This window comes from Acomys russatus, chromosome 31 (assembly GCF_903995435.1).
Source record: "Acomys russatus chromosome 31, mAcoRus1.1, whole genome shotgun sequence".
Lineage (NCBI taxonomy): Eukaryota > Metazoa > Chordata > Mammalia > Rodentia > Muridae > Acomys > Acomys russatus.
The window spans coordinates 1,227,004-1,247,723 of NC_067167.1; the positions used below are offsets into that span (position 1 = coordinate 1,227,004).

General features: G+C 56.5%; 1 protein-coding gene across 2 annotated transcripts; it reads left to right on the plus strand.

The window, feature by feature from the left end:
* Positions 1–1,052: 1,052 nt before the first annotated feature.
* Stk11 (serine/threonine kinase 11) lies at positions 1,053–20,212 on the plus strand. Of its 2 annotated transcripts, XM_051172686.1 has the most exons (10): positions 1,053–1,408; positions 15,108–15,191; positions 15,517–15,606; positions 15,975–16,107; positions 16,175–16,311; positions 16,552–16,679; positions 17,034–17,091; positions 17,812–18,014; positions 19,594–19,800; positions 20,015–20,212. In XM_051172686.1, exons 1-9 carry the CDS (start codon positions 1,119–1,121, stop codon positions 19,785–19,787), a joined length of 1,317 nt encoding a protein of 438 aa, XP_051028643.1. In that variant the 5' UTR covers positions 1,053–1,118; the 3' UTR covers positions 19,788–19,800; positions 20,015–20,212. The 2 variants fall into 2 exon arrangements, with proteins under 2 accessions (XP_051028643.1, XP_051028644.1); XM_051172687.1 differs by lacking the exons at positions 19,594–19,800; positions 20,015–20,212 and adding an exon at positions 18,298–18,558.
* The last annotated feature ends 508 nt before the right edge of the window (positions 20,213–20,720 follow it).

A 20,720-nucleotide genomic window follows, 5' to 3' on the forward strand; every position in this document is an offset into this window, starting at 1 on the left:
CGCAGCTCCCTTACGGTGGCTTGCTTACTCCCATTGACAGGCGTCCGAGACAACCAATCAGAACGTAGGTTCCGCCTTCCCAGGCGGGACCAAGAGTTGTCCAATGGCAGCTCGGGCGCCCACCCAGATACAAACCGCCCAATCCGCGTGAGGGCTCGAGGCGGGCTCGAGGGGCGTGGCTTAGGGCTGCAGCCAACCGCCGCTCACGTCGGCTCCGCGAGGAGGGGGGAGGGGGCGTGTCCGCCGTTTGAGGCGTGCGACGACGGCGCGGCGCAGGGCGGTAAACAAGATGGCGGCGGCGTGTCGGTCTACGGAAGGGGAGGCGGCTCGCGGCGTCCGCGAGTGAGGCGCGAGCCGCCGAGGGCGGCGCCGGAGTGGAGTCTCCTCTCGCGGGCAGCATCTTTCTGCCTGGAGTTCGGTTCCCCCCTCGCCGCTCCGGCCTCCTGCCCGTCGCGCGGCGGCTAGGCGGCGAGGGGGACGCGCCGCCCGGGGTGTTCTTTTCCCCCCCTCGGTCTCCGGAAAGGTTTCCTGTCGCCCCGGCTTCGGTGCCCGCGGCGGCCTACGGGCGTCCCGGTGTCCAGCGTCCGGGTGGACTCCGCGCCCCGGGAAGTCGCGGAACTAAAAGGGGCCGCGCGCGGCGTCGGCGCGGGCCGGACATGGACGGCGCGGACCGGCCTCGGAGCGGCCGCCCGGGCCCCTGAGCGCGGGGCCTTGGTGGCGACCATGACCTAGCGGCCCGCGCGCCGCGACGGCGGACCGTCGCCTCCGTCGGAAGCAGCGTCCCCGGGGACCCGAATCGGGGGGGACGCGAGAGTTGGGGCGGGGGGGCCTCGTTGCTCTTTTCATTCTTGTTTTCATTGTTTTTCCCTCCTTGAACACCTAGAAGAAGAAAAAAAAGGGGGGAGGGCGAATCAAAAGTGAAGAATTGGCGCCCCCGAAGGGGACGAGGACCCGGTTAGGGGTACCGGGAGGGTTGCGGAGTCGTTGCTTTTTTTTTTTTTCCTCTTTTTTTTCTTTTTGAACATTTGGAAGAAGCCGGGGGGTCGGGGGGAGGGAGGGTGCGGAACTTGAAAAGAATTGGCGGCCCCGAAGGGGACGAGGACAAAGACTGGGCCAGGATGGACGTGGCGGACCCCCAGCCGCTGGGCCTGTTCCCCGAGGGCGAGCTGATGTCGGTGGGCATGGACACCTTCATCCACCGCATCGACTCCACCGAGGTGATCTACCAGCCGCGCCGCAAGCGCGCCAAGCTCATCGGCAAGTACCTGATGGGGGACCTGCTCGGGGAGGGCTCGTACGGCAAGGTGAAGGAGGTGCTGGACTCCGAGACCTTGTGCCGCAGGGCGGTCAAGATCCTCAAGAAGAAAAAGCTGCGCAGGATCCCCAATGGCGAGGCCAACGTCAAGAAGTAGGTGCCAAGGGCCTGGGGCAGACGCGGGCGCTGCCTTGAGCTGCTTGGGAGGCCCTTCCTGTACTTCCTGACTTCTGTTTCCTCCCCCCCTCTAAACTTCCTCCCCTTCTCATTTCCTTCCTCCTTTTCCTCTTCCCTCCCCTCACTATCCATCTACCCCATCTCTCCCTGAGTGTCACCCCTTGGAGGGGGCGGTCAGGGTGCTGGGGGCAGCCTGCAGGACAGTCCTAAGGGGAGGTCGTGTGGCCGCCTGTGCGTCTCCAGCCCTCCTCTCTTGGCCCGGTGCTGGCGTGAGCCGCGCCTGGCTTCCTTGGCTGGCGTTGCCAGGCGGGTGGCTAGTTTGTTTACGCAGTTAGAGGGAACCAGTGGGGCCAAAAATAATGGTGAACAGAGACACTTGGGGTGGAGGGGAGGTGGCCGGCCAGTGCTGGCGCAGGTCCCTGCGGCGTCCTAGGTGGGTGGCGTCGTTGGGCCGTGGGGACGTTTTATCGAGCCTGCCTGGCTTGGCGGAACTTGGGAAACTTCACCTACCAGCTTCCAAGAAGGGGCCTTATCGGCGGGGCCAGCATTGGCAGGGACGCTCTGCCTGTCTGGTGACCTTGCCTGTGGGCCTGTCCCAGAAAAGGCTGGGAGCTCCTTGTTTTTGCCAGCTGGGCACTGCTCTGAGTGGTCCCCACAGGAAGGTAGGCAGATACCCGGGAGCAGGTAGTGCGCCCCGTGGTGGAGGCTAGGCTGGCCTCAGGACCTGCTTGGCCTTTTGTGTAGGAGTGACCGGGCGACCAGGGGGCCCAGCAGCAGGTGCTCCTCCAGGTGGGAGCAGCTGAAAGTGAAATCAGAGGCCTCAGCTGAGTAAACCTGGCTCCAAACCATTGTCTTAAGGTGGAGGTGCTATAGACTGCTCGTTTCTGGGTGGTGTCTGCCGGTCTTCCACTCCAGCGGCCCCCTTGGCTTCAGGCCCTTGGGAGCCCACTGTGTCTGGCTGCCCAGCCTGGATCCCATCTTGGGTCAGCAGCACTCCACGTGCACACGGCAAGCCTGTGTGCTGTCTCTCCCTGTGACTTAGGAGCTCTGTCTGTGAATTCATAGCCCTTATCTGCTTCTCAAGGCTTTCTGCTGTCTGTAGCTGATGTTGCCAGGTCAGGTGTGGCTTGCAGAGCCAGGTAGGTTCAGCTGAGAGAAGTTGGTTCTTAGGCCCTGAAGGGACCCCACCGGAGGTAGTGGGGAGGAATGGGAGCGGTAGGTGTCACGTGTGAACTTAGGAGGGATGTTGGACACAGTCCACTGGAGGCCACCAGCTCCCAGACAGCTGGGGTACCGTAAAGAGCCTGGACTGTGTGTCAAGACAGGAGTCGGCCAGGGCAAGTGGGCACACACCTGTTGTCGGTGCCAGAGAGATTGCGGCAAGAGATTGCTTCCGGTTCTAGAGCAGCCAGGGGCGCACAGTAAAGCCTGGCCTCATAAGGAAAACTGGGGTTGGCAGGACATCTCAGTGGTGAAGGGACCACATGCTAAAAAGGTTTGCTCTGACTTCCATGTGTGTGTTGTAGCACATGTACACACAGGATAAAAACCAGGAGGAGAAGCCGAGAGCAGCACTGCCGAGCATCTGCAGATGCCCCGCACAGCCCTCGTGGCGTGACCTCAAGCCAGGCGTGTGCAGCGGCCAGTGCTGGTGTGGACTCCCTGCCTGAGCGGCTTGTGGAAATCCTCGTCTACGCACGGCCATGGCCTGCAAGGGGCAGCTTGCCGACAGCTGCTCAGGCAGAAAGGCCCTTTGTCTGTAGGAGCTTAATAGACTGCGCTCAAGTTGTCTCTCATGGGGAAGTGTCTAGAGCCTTCCAGACAAGCCTCTGGGGGCCTGTCCTGCAGTCTGCACACAGCTTTCTCCCAGTACCACACTGTGGGTGCGCTCCAAGGCATGGCACAGTGTGGCGCCTTCATTCCTGGGGACACCGCAGGAACCTGTGCCCCTGCTCCTGTCTCCCCACTGTGAGAGGTAGCAAGAGCTTAATACTGACTGACAGGAGACTTTAGGAAGTTGCTGGTGACCTGTTGGCTCTACTGCTCTGACCCCCACCCGCCACAATGTGCTGTGGTTGCCCTGCCCTGCCTTGCCTGTGGGCCTCATGTGGGTATGTATGGCCCAGTGCCCAATGTGAACCCCCTGGGTACACGGGCCTTGGTGCCTGTTGCTTGTGCATAGATATAGTTCTGAGACCTGCCAGCAGGGACAAGTTGAAGAGCCTCCTTAGAATGTGGCACGGACACAAGTCTTGAGTCAGTGCTGCGTGTGTGCTGTAGTGTAGGGCACGCACGGGGAGAACGCCCCACTGTGGCTCGCCACCCAGAAGAACACTTTTGTTTGTTTTGTATTCTTGTATCTTTTAGTTTTGTTGTTGGTGTATTTATTTGTTTTTGAGTTTTTCTTCCCTCTCCCCACCAGACAGGGTCTTTCTGTGTAGCCCTGGCTTTCTTGGAACTCACTCTGTAGACCAGGCTGGCCTCACACTCCTGCCTCTGCCTCCCGAGTGCTGGTGACACCCATTCACCATTGCTCTGCCATTTTGACTTATCATGTGAATAGGGTGGGAGGGAAGGCAGGTGTTTGGGTACCTGTAGAGGCCAGGAGAGGACATCGTCCTCTGATGCTGGGCTTGTGAGCTAACTACATACTGGGACCCAAACTCAGGTCCTAACCACTGAGCCTATGCTCTAGACTCCAATTTTGAGTGCTTTGAGATGTCTCATAAAGCCCAGGCTAGCCTCAAATTTGGTGTGCAGTTAAGGATGGATGACTTTTGTCTCTTGAGCAGTGGGATGCTGGCTGGCAGCACTGTGCACGTTTATTTTGCTTCTCTGAGGCAGCGTCTTGTCAGAGTCCTTGATCTTGAGCTCTGGGCCTCTGCATGTGTGTGCTGGGGCCAGGCATGCCACCCCACCCCCACCCGAACTGGTTGCTCATTGCCAATTTTGTGTCATGGATGGCTCGCTGTGGCTGGAGGGCTCTGTGCCTGTGTTCTCTCAGTCCGCTAAGGTGAGGGCTCCTGCTGCCCTTGTTTCTGGCCCTCTTACTTCCTAGTCTCCCTTGCCCTCCCGACAGGCTGTTGGGGCTGAAGGCCTTGCTACCAAGAGCCGGGTCCTGGCAGTATGGCCCATGCTTAGCTGAGCTGCGTGCCCTTTGCAGAATGCCTGGCCACCATCTCTCCTTGGCGACAGGGAGCACCTGCTCCGGCAGAGCGGCTTGTGCTGGATGGCCGATGGCCACTTAGGGATGGGGGGGGGGAGCAGTGTGCTCAGCTGTTGGGTGTCGCCGCCCTGTCCGGATCTGCACCTGTCTTGAGTTGCTAGGGCCATGAGAGGTAGTGGCAGCTTTCCAGGGACAACTGGAGGCCACAGCATGGTGACTGGCGGGCTCTCCATGTGCACTGTGCATAGTTGGGATGTTAGCGAGGTGGGAAGCAGAGCCTGGACTTTGTCAGCTTTCAGCTCTCAGCTCACAGAACATCTAGAGCAGACTTGACAAGATGCTCCTGCTGCCTGCCTGAGGGACCATGCTGGGCCCTGGGTTCCTTTTGTGTGTGCGCGCCCACGTGTGTGTGTGTGTGTGTGTGTGTGCGCGCGCGCGCGCGTGCGTGCAGGTGGAAGCCAGAGGGCCACCTCAGGTCCTCTCAGTGCAGTCCGCCTTCGTCAGACAGACTGGAACCTGGAGCTTATAGCTAGACACCTGTCCAGGCTCCCAGTGTGCACCGCCTCCGTGTGCACCGCCTTCGTGCTGGGGTTAAACCCAGGGTCCCCTCCATCCACTGTGAGCTGCTCTCCTCAGCAGGGCTTCTGGTGAGGGAGCCATGTTGGTGGACAGAGCCAGCACCGGGCAGGCAGCAGGCTGGACTGTGGTGGCGTGGAGTCCGGTGTCTGCTGCGTTCGGGACTCTGCGTCAGTCATGTTGCTCACCTTTCCTTTTTCAGGGCTGTGGCCAAGCACGAGCGTCTGAACCCTGCTGCCTTGAGAACTGGCTTGCCGTGTGTCCTCACTCCTGAGCTTAGAACCCTGCCTGCGGCTGAGGGCCTGCACTTTCTCAGCTCCAGCAGCCCTGTGTTCTCAGCTCTGGGTAGCTGGCCAGACAGCAAGACTATGCGTCCTTTATGGGCCTTGCCTGGGCTGCCCGAGAGAGAGCTTGGGTGGAACCTAGCGGAAGGGCCTTCCTCCCTCGCCTGCGCTCTGCCGGCTTCCTGCTTCCTCCAGCGCCAGTGTGCAGCCAGCTTCTCTTAGTGCCATTTTCTGTTGTTTCTGAACAGGGGCTGACCTAAACCTGCCTTTGCTTTACTCCAGACTACAGTCATGTGCACAGCACCATGTGGCTTCCTTTTCTTTTAAAAAAAAATATATATTTATTTATATATATTATACATTTTATATATTTGCTATAGACACTGTATTCTGCCTATATGTGAGTCTGCACTCCAGAAGAGGGCACCAGATCTCATTATAGGTGCTTGTGAGCCACCATATGGTTTCTGGGAATTGAACTCAGGACCTTAAGAAGAACAGACAGTGCTCTTAACCTCTGAGCCACTGCTCCAGCCCCGTCCTCTCCTTTTCTTGGTTACCTGAAAACAAAAACAATCCCAGCGCTCAGGTGGCAGAGGCAGGTGGATTGCTGTGAGTTCGAGGCCAGCCTGGTCTAAAAAGTGAGTCCAGGACAGCCAAGGCTACACAGAGACCCTATCTCAAAAAGCAAACAAACAAAAAACCCACAGAACAGGGGAGGGTGGCAGAAAGCCCTGAAGCTGGAGTGTGGGGCCCTTCCTGTGCCTGAGCCTGCCTGTGCTCTCACTCAGGCCCTCCTGCCCTTCAGCACAGTCCTGTGGGTGGACTGCCTACCCACAGCAAGGGGTTCTGAGCGCCTGCTCAGGGTCTGCAGCATTTGACCAGTGAGCTGCGTACAAGCAGTAAGGTTCTTTGTTTTTGTTCGTTGTGTATGGGAGTGTTCTGCCTGTATGCTGTGATCCCAGAGTATACAGCGGGAACCCCAGAGGGCATCAGCTCCCCTGGACTTGGAGTTGTGGGTAGCTGTGAGCCATTGTGTGGGGGCTGGGAATTGAACCTTGGTCATCTGGAGGAGCCCTGAACTGCTGAGCAATCTCTCCAGCCTTAGCTGTTTGTTTTGTTTTATTTGAAACTTTTTTTTTTGGGGTGGGGGGGAGACAGGGTTTCTCTCTGTAGCCCTGGCTGTCCTGGACTTGTTTTGTAGACCAGGCTGGTCTTGATCTCACAGCGATCCACCTGCCTCTGCCTCCCGAGGAAGCTGTTTTAATTATCAGTGTAGCCCACCCAGGCTGGCCTCAGATTCATGACTGTCCTGCTTCAGTGTCCTGGGTGTTGGGCTAGCAGCTGTGTACCACTATGGCCGGTCGTCAGGATGCTGTGGTCCTGTATCTGTCACACACCGGTCTCCTCGCTGTCCCCCAGTGCCTCATAGAGGCCACGTAAGGACGGAGGGGTTTGCAGGCATAGCTGTCCCCTGTAGGGAGCCTTAGTGGCAGAACTGCGAGGCAGCTCATCACATTACATATCTGCAGTCAGGAGGCCCATTGGCTGGAACACCTGCTTGTGCGGGGACTTTCTCCTTGCTCAGCCCTAATCTGGGAGCGCCCTCAGACTTGGCCAGTGGCTTGGGGATCACCATTAACCACCTCACACTGTACTCACCCCTCACAGGGAGCTCACAGCACACCAAAATCGGGACACCAACGAAGTCCAGTGTGGGGCACCAATGAGTTTTGTTGGGGTTACTTACAGGAGCAGAAGTGGCTCAAAGACAGCCGCGTCATGGAAGCCCTCCAGCGTGGGGCGCACTGCGCAGCCTGCAGGCCGTGGCTCAGGCGGCAGAGTGTCCTTTGGTCGGAACCTCCTCCAGGCAGCTCACTGGGATTTGTGTCCGGCAGGCAGGCCGCTGTCTCAGGCCGGCTTTGAAGCTGGGCTCCCCCAGAGTGCCGCTCAGCAGCCTTCATTGCTTACGCAGGAGGGCGGGGCCTGTGCATCTGGTCATTTTCACGGACTCCCCGAGCTGTTTTGTGGTGTTTAACCTTCTGGGGTTTGTTTTCTTTTTTGTTGTTTACGATAAGCTCTGGCCGTCCTGGAACTGGCTCTGTATACCAAGCTGTCCTCAAGCTTAAAGATCCATCTGCCTCTGCTCCTTGGTCCCAAGTGCTGGTGTGCCCCCCCCAATCTATTGTTTACGTTCTGTCTTAAAGATCTTTCTTTCTTTCTTTTTTTTTTTTTAAGATTTATTTATTTAAGTATACAGTGTTTCGCCCGCATGTACACCTGCACACCAGGAGAGGACACCAGATCTCATTACAGATGGTTGTGAGCCACCATGTGGTTGCTGGGAATTGAACTCAGGACCTTTGGAAAGCAGGCATTGCTCTTAACCTCTGAGCCATCTCTCTAGCCCTTAAAGATCTTTCCTGCAGGATGGAAAGTTTTAGTCTAGGAAGAAGCTGCCACAAAACACCATCTCTACTCCTATGTACAGGAGGGGACACCCCCCCCCCCCCAGCCTTTTCTTTTCATTTTCTTTCTTTCTTTCTTTCTTTTTTTTTTTTTTTTTGGTTGTTTCGAGACAGGGTTTCTCTGTGTAACCTTGGCAGTCCTAGACTCACTTTGTAGACCAGGCTGGCCTCGAACTCACAGCGATCCGCCTGCCTCTGCCTCCCGAGTGCTGGGATTAAAGGCGCTCGGCCATTTTCTTTCTTTCTTTTTTTTTTTTTTTTTTTCGTTTTGTTTTGTTTTGGGTTTTTTGTTTTGTTTTTTTCTTGAGACAGGGTTTCCTTGTGTAGCCTTGGCTGTCCTAGACTCACTTTGCAGACCAGGCTGGCCTCAAACTCACAGAGATCCATCTGCCTGCCTCCCCGAGTGCTAGGATTAAAGGCGTGCACTACCACACCCAGCTAAAATTTATTTATTTATTTATTTTATGTATATGAGTGCTCTATCTGCATGTATGCAGGCAGGCCAGGAGAGGGCATCAGATCACATTATAGATGGTTGTGAGCCACCATGTGGTTGCTGGGAATTGAACTCAGGACCTCTGGAAGAGCAGCCAATGCTCTTAACCACTGAGCCATCTCTCCAGCACAACCCTCACTTCCTTTTGTGACATGGTCTCTACATAGTCCTAGCTGTCTTGGAACTCACTATGTAGTCCAGGCTAGCCTTGAACTCAGAGATCTGCCTCTGCCTTCTGAGTGCTGGGATTAAAGGTGTCGTTAATGGCCGCCTTTAGGCTTTTCATAGCTTGTTTTGCAGTGCTGCGGATGGGCCCAAGACTTCCCTTCAGGCAGGTGCCCTGCCCTAGCCTTTCTCTGCCTGGCCTTGACAGTGTCTTGTAGACACACACTGCTTCCAGACATGCCTATATGTGCTCCCTGCCATGGGCACAGTGAGTAGAGTACAGAGGGCGCTCTCAGGCCACAGCTCCCTCCATGGCCTCAGGTGGGTGGGTAGGCAGGGTTCTGAGATCCCTGAATGCAGAGCCCATTGAGACCCCACGCTGACTGGGGCAGGGGTCTCTTCTCCACACGCTGTGATGTTCCATAGCTGGGGTGGGCCTTAAACTCTTTCCTTTATTAAAAATTTAAAATGTTTTCTTTTATATCTACATGTGTACATGACTATATGTATGTGCACCACATGCATCCGTTAGCCTGTAAACCTCGGAAGAGGGTATCAGACCCCCTGGAGTTAGACTTACAGTAGGCTGTATTTTTTTTTTTTTTTAAGAACCTACTTTATTTGGGATTCCTTTTATTTATTTATTTTTATTTTGGTTTTTTGAAGACAGGGTCTCTCTGTGTAACCTTGGCTGTGATGGACTCATCTGTAGACCAGGCTGGCCTCGGACTCACAGCAATCCGCCTGCCTCTGCCTCCCCAGAGCTGGGATTACCGGCGTGCGCTACCACGCCCAGCCAGCTTTGGTCTTTTTAAACCCTCCTTTACTTGGCCTTTAATGCATATAGCTCTCTTCCAACCCACTGAGCCTGGGTGGGAGAGAAGGAAGGTTAAGAGGGACAGGAGAGGTGGAATTCTTTAGACTATTCTACTCTTCATCGTCAGAGATCCAGCCGACGCCTTAAACAGCTACCGCAACCGCAGCCAGAGAACCCTCTAAACGTTCTCCGGAGCGGGCGGCTCGCTAGGAATGAAGCAGTACAGTGCAAAGCCAAGAGACGTGAAGCGCTGTTGACTCTGTTTTTTAGCACTTAAACTTTATTATACAACCCAACTAGCTTATACAAGAAGGAAAAAGGTTAAAGGGACAAAAGAGTGAACCTTCCGGTAGCCGTTCCACGGGACGGGTCCTTAGGTGTCTCTCTGGCCTGTGTGCTCGTCCAGCTGGTCCGCTGCTCCCGCACGCTCTCTCTGCTGCCGACTTTGTTATGCTCTTTTCCCCAACTCCCTGAGTCATGTGGGAAGGACCGGCTCCTTCTCCCGGTGAGGGTCCATTAGAAAGACAATAGTCCAGGTGGGGTTCCCAGGTCTGCTTCCTGAATTCCAGACCCAGGATGGCTCCACTCAGTCTGTCACAAGGTATTCATGGGGTGCCCCAAGGGTAAAGCCTGCCAAGACTGCTCCCACCTGTGACAAAGCTTAATCCTTCCCACACATCCCCCTTCTCTTTAAAAAAAATTAAGAACTATATACACACATATACATATATACATAATCATCAGGTATCAAGCACATAACCAAGTCCTTTTATACTTGTTAACCTGAGAAAAAATATTCCACTATCCTATCAAAGAGAGTCCTTTTTTTTTTTTTTCATGAGAAATTGCAATTATCCATCTATAAATGTGTTTTTAATTCTTAAACTAAAGCTTCTAGTAACACTGTGGCTATCTAGTCTTCAATCCCATCAGAGACCCAAGAAGGAAATTCTATCTAATAAAGGACGTGCTGGCAGGCAACTTCCAAGTTGCACAGGACAGAGAGAGCAGACCGTCTGGATAGTCACCGGAGTCTCTCCTTCATTATGGCAATCAGTCATACAACATACAACAAACTGCTTTTTGAAGCAGGAAATCTGACGGTCTGGTCCATCTAGTCTCTTCAAAGCTGGACAGTCAACTTTCCAGCATCACTGTTGATCATTACAGCCAGTCAGCCTGTCATCAGCAGTAGAGATAAGAGCAGTTTTTCCGTCCAGTGACCATTCTGTCACCTGCGTCTCTTGAAGCCCCCATCTTCAGTGATGCAAATGGAGAAGCGGCCAGGAGTGAATGTCTCTCTCTGTCAGGAAAGCCCTCATCCTTAAATGCCATATTCTATGGATCTCTGAAGAGTTTGAAAACCAACTCTATCTATTCCTACAGTTATGTGTGACCCAGCTATTTAACATTTGTTTAACGAATGTAGAGTGCGTACCATATTTGACGATGGATTCCTTAAAATGTTTTAAATCCATCATGTCTACAGGACGCCAGGCCATTTCATCATAACCCTCAGCACCATTTTGCTCAGGCACATGTCTTACAGTGACTGGAAAAGCTGAAGGGGTCTGGGCGACTGTGGAGGTATCCTCCATTGGGACATTTACTTTCAAAGACCTTTTGGTCGGTCTGGCTTCCTTTGCCTCTGGTTTCTGACCTTCTCCATCCTTTTTAAACACAGGTGCCTTCTGCTTTTCCAGCCCTTCCAGTTTTTTCTGCATTTTGCCCATTTGTTCAGTCAAGTCAGTAATTTTTTCCAAAAGGGTAGAGCTTATTGACTCTTTTGGGGTTTTTTTTTGGCCTTCTGGTCTCTCTATTTTCTGTCCTTCATCACTACCAATTACCAAAAATTCTTTCTGCTTTCCCATCCCTTCATTTTCTTTCCTCAGCCTTTCTATCTGTCCAGTCAAATCTGCAATCTTTTCCAAAAGGATAGAACTTACTGACCCTTCCGGCTTTTCTATGTCATTAGCCTTTCTTCTAATCCTTCTAAACATAAAATATTATAATAAAAGGACAATGAAAAAACAGAGAATTCCCTCTAAGTATAATGCAGGAAAAAGTTTTGCAACAGCAGTTGCAACCTTGCTGATACCCTGAAACAGCATTTCTATACCTTCGAATACTGACTCTTCCTCCGTACCCTTAGGGACTGTGGAACCCATCAAGCCCCACGTTGGGCGCCAGATGTTGACTCTGTTTTTTAGCACTTAAACTTTATTATACAACCCAACTAGCTTATACAAGAAGGAAAAGGTTAAAGGGACAAAAGAGTGAACCTTCTGGTAGCCGTTCCACGGGACGGGTCCTTAGGTGTCTCTCTGGCCTGCGTGCTGGTCCAGCTGGTCCGCTGCCCCCGCACGCTCTCTCTGCCGCCGACTTTGTTATTCTCTCTTCCCCAACTGCCTGAGTCATGATGAAAGGACAGGCTCCTTCTCCCGGTGAGGGTCCATTAGAAAGACAATAGTCCAGGTGGGGTTCCCAGGTCTGCTTCCTGAATTCCAGACCCAGGATGGCTCCACTCAGTCTGTCACAAGGTATTCATGGGGTGCCTCAAGGGTAAAGCCTGCCAAGACTGCTCCCACCTGTGACAAAGCTTAATCCTTCCCACAAAGCGCGGTAGAGGCAGTCTCTTTGTTGGGGGCTGTTTCATGCTCTGCTATAGTCTGTACATGTTTGGGGGCTGTTTTATGCTCTGCCATAGTCTGTACATGTTTGGGGGGCTGTTTCATACGCTGCCGTAGTCTGTACAGGGTGTTTTTCAACTGACAAAGACCATGCCCCCCACATGAGGCAGTGCCCTTTCTAGTGGACAAACCCCATGGGCCCTCACAGGAGGCAGTTTCACATCATGCACTTGGGATCAAACAAATACATACTTTCTTTTATTCTTTTTTTTAAAGATTTATTTATTTATCATATATACAGTGCTCTGCCTGCATGTACACCTGCACACTAGAATCGGGCACCAGATCTCATTACAAATGGTTGTGAGCCACCATGTTGGTGCTGGGAACTGAACTCAGGACTTTAGTGCTCTTAACCGCTGAGCCATCTCCCCAGCCCCCCAACATGTCTTCATCCACTACAGTTGTGAGTTGCCATGTAGGTGCTGGGAACTGAACCTGACTCCAGCGTAAGAGCTCACAGCCTCTGCTTGCGCCATTTCTCCAGCTCCTTGCTCTGCACTCTTGGGCCTCCCCCTCAGCCTCCTGTATAGCTGTGCTTACAGGCTGGAGTCCCACTGGCTGTACGCATCATGCCCGTGTGCAGCTGACAGTCCCCGACAGCCTTGGTCCAGCAGCAAAGTCAGCTTGGGTAGGAGCGATGAGGCAGGCTGAAGGGCAGGCAGCCTGGTCAGGAGGCTGGCAGAAAGGGCTTATCTGCCACGCACTGGTGGTCTTTATTGACAGCTTTGCAGTCACAAGAAGAGTGCTGGGGTCCAGTGGCCTGCAAATACACTGTACAGATGACACTGGGCCCACAGAGTTGGTGAACCTTTGAAGTCGGGTTCTCTGTGCTGGGGGGCAGGGGTTGAGGGTGGTTGGTTTGTGCAGGGACAATGGGGGCTGCTTGATTGCTAAGAAGGACCCTGGACTTGCTGCTATGCTTAGCCCTAAGGGCAGGAGCATGTCCAGGCTGCAGGTAGACAGCAGACCCTGCAGAGAGCCAGGTTGGTGGTGGCTCAGCACTGTCCTTGCAGGTGTGCTCTGTGACCTGGGAATGGCATGCTTCAGGAGGGTGCACCTGGGGACTGTGCACTGTGTGTGTGTGTGTGTGTGGGGGGGGGGGGAGAGAGGAGAGAGAGAGAGAGAGAGAGAGAGAGAGAGAGAGAGAGAGAGAGAGAGAGAGAGAGAGAGTGTGTGATGGTCTGAGTTGAGGCTGCTGGACAGGACAGGGTAATTAGGGTCCGGGAGAGGCCAGAGGGTGTCTGGTGGACAGCACTGAAGCCACAGAGCTACTGTGGTCCAGAGGGGTGTTGGAGAGCACCACCCAATGCTAAGAGCAGTGACTGGGGTTTGTGTGGTGATAGCAGGGGAGTGGGAGGAGGTGTGGGAAGAGAAGCATCAGACTGCCTGTGTGTGGCACCTAGGGAGGAAAGTTCTGATTGCAGAGTGGGCAGTGGCTCCGGGCAGCCTATGGGTACTGCTTGGAAAGGTGGCGTGGTGCCACATTGCATTGATGTGTGTGCTGAGGTCCGGCTGCAAACTGGTCCCTAAGCCTGAGAGTGTGGTGGTGGGCACTGGCAGCCTCATGCCTGGGGCCTCTGCCTGGCCCGCCCTTCTGTGGCCCTGTTAGGTACAACCCCCAGGAGTCTGTGTGGGGAGGTGGGCTGGCTCTGCAGGGCACAGCTGTCAGCTGACTCAGCTCAGGTGTCCCCTGTACAGTAAGTACTGCCTCTGTTACAGTGGTGGCATCAGCTCTCAGCTTCCTAGTAGGCTTTAAGCCTTGCCTTGGTGACAGTCCCTGCCCTGACGTGGGGACATTAGGATGGGAGCCTTGGTTCTAAAGCTTAGTAACTGCCTGGAATTCAGTGTGGAACTGGGGAGCTGGTAGGGGCCAGGGCTTGGCTCACAGTGGATCTTAGCTGCTCCAGGCATCTTGAAGGTTGCTTCCCATGAACCCTGGGACCAGATGCTATGGCCTCCGGGTGCCGGCACCCCTCTGGAGCCCTGGAGTGGCTCAGATAGTTGAATCACGTGCATCTAGCCTGTGTAGTTTCCATTTCGTGTTTGTGGTTCCTGGGGACAGAAGGTGAACTGGGGCTGAGCTGCCACACTGAGGAGGGAGGGCTGCTGTGGCCCGCTGGCCCTGCATAGCAGCCCTGGGAGCAGGCAGGGTGGCGGGGGAAGACAGCCCAGAGCATCATGGCTATGCTCAGGGAGACTCTTAAGACGTGGGGAGTGGAGGCAGACTGTGGAGGCTGAGCTGTGAGGTGCAGACAGACTGGAGAGGAGTAGCCCATGCTGCCCTCACCCACCACAGCACGCCAGCCTCTAGGACAGTGTGCAGAGTGTGCCCACCATTGTCTAGTGCCACACCATCCCGTCACCCTATAGGAAGCGGGTGAGCTGTCCCTCCCAGAGTGGCCTCCTGTCTTTGGATTCACTTGTTCTGGACATTTGCTGTCATGGAGGCCACACTATATGTGGCGTTTTGTGCCTGGTCTCACTGGGCATGCTGTCTTCAGGGTCAGAGCCTTGTTCTGTTCACATGTGTGGGGTGTGTGCAGTGTCTGCAGCGTGAGCCTAGCCTGTCGGCTCTCTTCTGCGGAGAAGCTGTGATGGGTACTGAGGCACGCCTCTGCGACCGGCCATGGTCCCCTCAGCCTGCTGGACGGGGGCACTTGCCAGTGGCCATCTCTGCTGCTCCCAGTTTCTGGGCTGACCTTCATCCCAGCTGGGGGACATTCAGGGGTGTGAGGTAGGACAGTGCTGGGGAGAAGCCCTGTGGCCCTGTTATGGCCTAGTGCTGGAAGCTTTGCTTTTCCAAATCAATCTTGATGTCCTGATAGTCCCTCCCTGAGGGGACGATGCAGGACCCCCCACCCATACACACACACTGTGATCCGAACCCACCACGGCCCAGGTGACTGTCCACTCCCTGTGTCCAGTGTATTCCCAGCCGGGCGGCTCTGCCATGACTGGGGGCGGGCCCCTCGCAGCAGGCAGGGCGGATGAGCAGTGTCCTCCATTGCAGGGAGATCCAGCTGCTGCGGCGGCTGCGGCACCGGAATGTGATCCAGCTGGTGGACGTGCTGTACAACGAAGAGAAGCAGAAGATATATCCTGTGGGGTACAGCGGGGTGGGGGGTCCCCGGGTGTGGTAGGGCGTGCAAGCCACGTTCAGCAGCAGCGCCTCGCTTGGTGGCTCCCATGGTGCCCCTTCCCAGAGCTGCCCCAGGAGTGCCCAGATAGTGCCCCGTGGTTGACAGCAGTCTTGACTCCGATGTGGTGATGGTAGGGAGCATGGAGGATGGCCAGGCAGCAGAGCAGTGGCCAGCGCGGCTCTGCACCCTCAGCAGTCTCCCGTTGCAGTCCCCCAGACCCCTGTTGCTAGGCACGGGGCTCCCAGGGCCTGGAGCGCGCTGCTTTCCTTAGCGCCCTACGTATATGGTGATGGAGTACTGCGTGTGTGGGATGCAGGAGATGCTGGACAGTGTGCCCGAGAGGCGCTTCCCTGTGTGCCAGGCTCACGGGTAAGGACCCTGCTCGGGGGCAGGGCGGGCAGCTAGCACCTCCTGAGCTCATGGCAGCCATTGTCAGGAAAACAAAGATGTGCTTGGGGTTACACTCCTGCTAGGCCCTGTGGGCCCACTGCCTTGCAGTGCCACAGTGGCTCCGAGGCCTGACTGACCCACTCAAGCCAGCAGTCAGAGCCCTAGTTAATACAGAAGGAAAGGGAAGAAACAAAGCCGGGGAATAGCTCCCTGGGTTTGGACAGCAGGCACTGTAGTCGGCCTGGCCTTCTGATTATCAAGATGCCTGCCCCATTGTTGGACAGGCCTTGTGAGCCCCCATGGTGTGGGCTGCGAGCCTGTGGGCTGAGCCAGTCCCACCCATCCAGGTACTTCCGCCAGCTGATTGACGGCCTGGAGTACCTGCACAGCCAGGGCATTGTTCACAAGGACATCAAGCCGGGCAACCTGCTGCTCACCACCAACGGCACGCTCAAGATCTCCGACCTGGGTGTTGCCGAGGTAGGCATCGTGTGCAGGGCTCCCGGGCCGCTTCTCCTGAGCTCCCCTGACTCTCGCTGCCCTGCAGGCCCTGCACCCTTTCGCTGTGGATGACACCTGCCGCACAAGCCAGGGCTCCCCGGCCTTCCAGCCTCCCGAGATTGCCAATGGACTGGACACCTTCTCAGGGTTCAAGGTGGACATCTGGTCGGCTGGGGTCACACTGTAAGTGTCCTAACCCTGCAGCAGTGTGGACTGCAGGCTTTCTGTGGTGTCCCTAGGCCTCTTGACCCACAAGCTGTCGCCAGCAGGGGTGAATGTAGTTGCCCTCCACACCCCACCCCACACGATTCCTCTAATAAGTGTGGGACACTACGACTGCACATCTACCATTTAATATTTATGCTCTCTGCGAGTTGGGGGCCCCCGGGTGCAGCCAGCACTGACGCTGTCGTCCATGTGAAGGTACAACATCACCACGGGCCTGTACCCGTTTGAGGGAGACAATATCTACAAGCTGTTTGAGAACATTGGGAGAGGGGACTTCACCATCCCTTGTGACTGCGGCCCGCCACTCTCTGACCTACTCCGAGGTGGGCATCTCTGGGTCACCTAAGTGTCAGGACAGCCAGGGAGAGAGCCCCTGGTCTGTGGAGGGGTTCTGGGTCAGCTCCTGGGGGGCAGGTGGCAGTGGGGCGGGGCCAGGGACCTGATCGTACTGACAAGACAGCCCCTTCTGTTACCTGTGAGCCAGCGTGGGAGGTCTCTGGGACTCAGTTTCCCTGGTGTCTGTAGCAGGTGGCACTAGTGACAGGTTTGATGGCCCCACTAAGGGGTTCTCAGTGCTATGCCCTGGCTGCCTGTTGCTATCTCCCTGGGGCCTAGGAAGGCCAGTGGGATGGATGGTGGGGTGGGGCAGTGGCTGCATGGACCCTTCTGTCACACAGGGATGTTGGAGTACGAGCCAGCCAAGAGGCTCTCCATCCGACAGATCAGGCAGCACAGGTGAGCGTGGCCTCTGCTGACAGGAGTGTGGTCTTGGGAAGGCGTGTGTGAGCTTGGGCTATGGAAGCACTGCCCAGTGCAGGCAGCTGTGCGCCCGAGAAGCTGCAGCGTCAGGGATGGAGTTCAGGTCCTTCCACAGTGGGGAGAGTGGCAAGGGGAGTTGGGAAGGGCACATCAGGCTCTGCCAGGCTTCAAGGGAAATGACACTGGGACCCCAGCTGGGCACTGGCCCAGTGGAGCCCGGCCGCCTTGGAGTGGAGCCAGGGAGCCGGCGGGAGACAGGAGGCATGGTGTCTTTCCCAGCCTAGCGGCTGGAGCCTCTCTCTTACCCTTCATTCCCGGGCCGGCCACGGGGGGTGCGGGTGGGGGTGGCGCAGCGCTGGCTCCAAGATTCTCTGCGCCTGGCATGTGTCCCCAGACCTGTTGCTACCTCCTTGCTGGCCTGTGTTCCCCAGTGAGGCCTTCCAGCCTACCCTTGTTCAAGGGTGGGGCTATGGGTGCAGGGCCCTAATTGCCCACGCCAGGCCAAGGTGCTACGCCTGCCATTGATTGGGTAGTGGTTTAGGACCCAGTTGCTGAGACCTCAAGCCTGTACCTGAGCACTGAGGCCTTGCCCTCTGCGAGGGCAGCGAATTGGCTGTGAGCTGCGCTGGCCTGCACAGGTGGCCAGCCCAGGTCACCGAGTGCCTGATGCCTCTGCTGTGCATGGCCTTTCTGCAGCTGGTTCCGGAAGAAACACCCGCTGGCTGAGGCGCTAGTGCCTATCCCACCAAGCCCAGACACTAAGGACCGGTGGCGCAGTATGACGGTGGTGCCCTACCTGGAGGACCTGCATGGCCGAGCTGAGGAGGAGGAGGAGGAGGAGGAAGACTTGTTTGATATTGAGGATGGCATCATCTACACCCAAGACTTCACAGTGCCTGGTGAGCTGGCGCCTGTGTGCTCTCAGGCTGATCCTGTCCCCAAGGCTCAGCTGACATAGCCCAGCACGGCCAGGTCTTCTAGTGGCTATGGCATCTCATTCTGGGCTAGCCAGCGGGCTCCCTGGGCCTCACCTACAGCTTTTTAAGGCCTCCCTGGCTTCATCTACAGGAGGAGGGGACCCTGGAGGGCAGTGGGCAGGTGCCCTGAGACAGCCACTTGAGGGGAGGGTCCAGTGGCCCTCAGCCCTGGCCGACCCTGACCTTATATCGCCTTCTTCCCCAGGTGTCGAGGAGGCGGCCGAGTCAGGGCTTAGCGAGGATGCATGCGACACATGCATGTGGAAGAGCCAGGGCGCAGGCCTTCCTGGAGATGAGCCTGAGGAGGGCGTCACGGCCTTAGTGTAGCTCCCTGGCTGCTGCCCCACCCATGTCCTCCATAAAGCTTTGTCCACTGTGTCTGCAGCTGGATGCTTGCCGCGACTGCCCTCGCCCATCAGCACCCTGCATGCTTCCCTCCAGGGTGGCAGAGGGCGAACCTGGGGTCAAGGCTCTCGGGGCCTTGGTCTCTATGCCCCCCCAGGCCATGGGGAGAGTGTGGACCCTGGGCTCCTTGTGTCCCCTATAGCAATTGAGGATTCTGAGAGCAGAGCATCTGCTGGGTGCCAGGTTGGACCCACAAGGACACATGTACACCTGATGGCCACCTTTCCTAGACTGGCCACAGGCTGGGCTCGCGCTGAGAGCTGGTGCCTGGCAAGGCCATCTTCATGTAGGCTCCTCAGCTGGTTGCTTGAGGGACCCTCAGGGCTGCTGTGCTCTGAAGGAAGGCAAGGGACACTACCTTGTGTCCGGGTGGCCAGAGTAGTTGTGCCAGTGCTCGAAGGCCAGACAGCCTGGAGCCTCGGCCGCAGCAGGACAAGGGGGCTTCCTACCCAGTGCTGTGTGTAGAAGACGTGAAGGGAGGGGTTTCCTGCTACTGGGTCCACCTGATCTGGTACCTCACTTTGATCCAGAATGAGGGCCGGGTGCTGCCAGTCTGGGCGAGGAACTCTGGGTCCAAGGGCGTGGGCAGCGGGCCCTCGGCTGGGTTCCCACAGCCACATCTCAAGCACCTGTAGTCACATGCTGTGTACAGGCATGTACATACAGGCCATGTAGTCACATGCTAGAGACTGCCCACTTGAGCCCAAGGAGCTTCAGGAGAGGTGACCTGCTGTCCCACCGTGAATGCAGGCCAGCTGAGTAAGCTAGGCCTGCAGCCCAGCTGATGGTCTCCCTGGCGGTGGCCAGCACAGCTAGTAGCCCCCAGGCTGAGTGCCAGGGCCGGACTGTGGGCCTAGGGCCTGGCTCCCTTGGACAGCTCTGGGAGCCGATGCTGGCTGCCCAGGCTAGACAGGCAGGTGAGCACTGGGCACTGCATGGGGGCCAGGGCACAGCACTGCAAGGCACTGGGCCTGGCCTGACAGGCTTTGGAGCTGCTGAGGGGTGGCCCGTGGCTAGAGAGCATAAAACTGCCCAGCCTCGGGCAGTCGGGGCTGCCTGGCCCTTGGCTCAAGCCGTGCTTGTGGTCTCCCTGCAGGACAGGTCCTGGAAGAGGAAGTGGGTCAGAATGGACAGAGCCGCAGCTTGCCCAAGGCCGTGTGTGTGAATGGCACAGAGCCGCAGCTCAGCAGCAAGGTGAGGCCGGAAGGCCGACCTGGCGCCACCAACCCCACGCGAAAGGTGTGCTCCAGCAACAAGATCCGCCGGCTCTCGGCCTGCAAGCAGCAGTGACTGCGGCCTACAGGTAGGCACACGGATCGTGGCCTGGATCGTGGTGTGCACAGTGGGTGTGTGTGTGCTGCTCCTCCTGGGGCAGAGCTTCACTGGTTGCCAGGGTGGGGTCTGTCTGCTAGGTGAAGCCACATCCCTTATCACTCGTAGTTTTATGAAAGGCCTTCCCTGCTCTGTGGTGGCGAGTACCTGGGGCCCCGTGCTGAGTGACTTGTTTCTATCTGCAGTGTCACCCGGACCTGCCCCGGCAAGGCAAGGCTGCGGTTCCTGAGCCTGCCCGTCCCGACACTTGGGGACATTGGAGCTGAGGGTGGACCCGCCGCCCCGGAAGCACTTTATGTCGAGACCACTGGCCGGCCTTGCCCGCATGCCGCCTGCGAGCCTCGCTGTCTTTGGTTTGGTTCCTTTTTTTTTTTTTTTTTTTTTTAAATAAAACAGGTGGATTTGAGCTATGGCTGTGAGGGTGTTTGGAGCAGACGGGGCTCAGGGTGGCCTGCAGAGAAAACCCAGAGCAAGCGAATATGCAGAGACATTTATGATCAACCAGACAACACGACTACCCACGGAGGGCGCAGGGGCAGGGAGTGGGCGGGCACTCACGGTGAGGCCGCCCTATCTTTTGGCAATAAATAAAGCTTGGGAAACTTGAAGCTGCCACCTGGGCTGTTCTGTCCGTGTGTCCGAAGCCCCAGGCTCTTGGAGGAATGGGCTGGGTGGGGCCTGTGCACATGCTTAGAGCGGGAGCAGGCAGTTATTGCTCGGAAAGGGACGGTACAGCTGCTGCGAGGGCACACCATGGCGAGGTAAATGGATTCAGGGTCTGGGGCGGCGAGCTCCTCTCTGGTCCTCAGTGCCCCACGGTCCTTTCCCTTCCAGTAGGTTCACGCATGCGTATGGCAGGCAGTGGCGCTGCCAACACGTGCTCACGAGTGG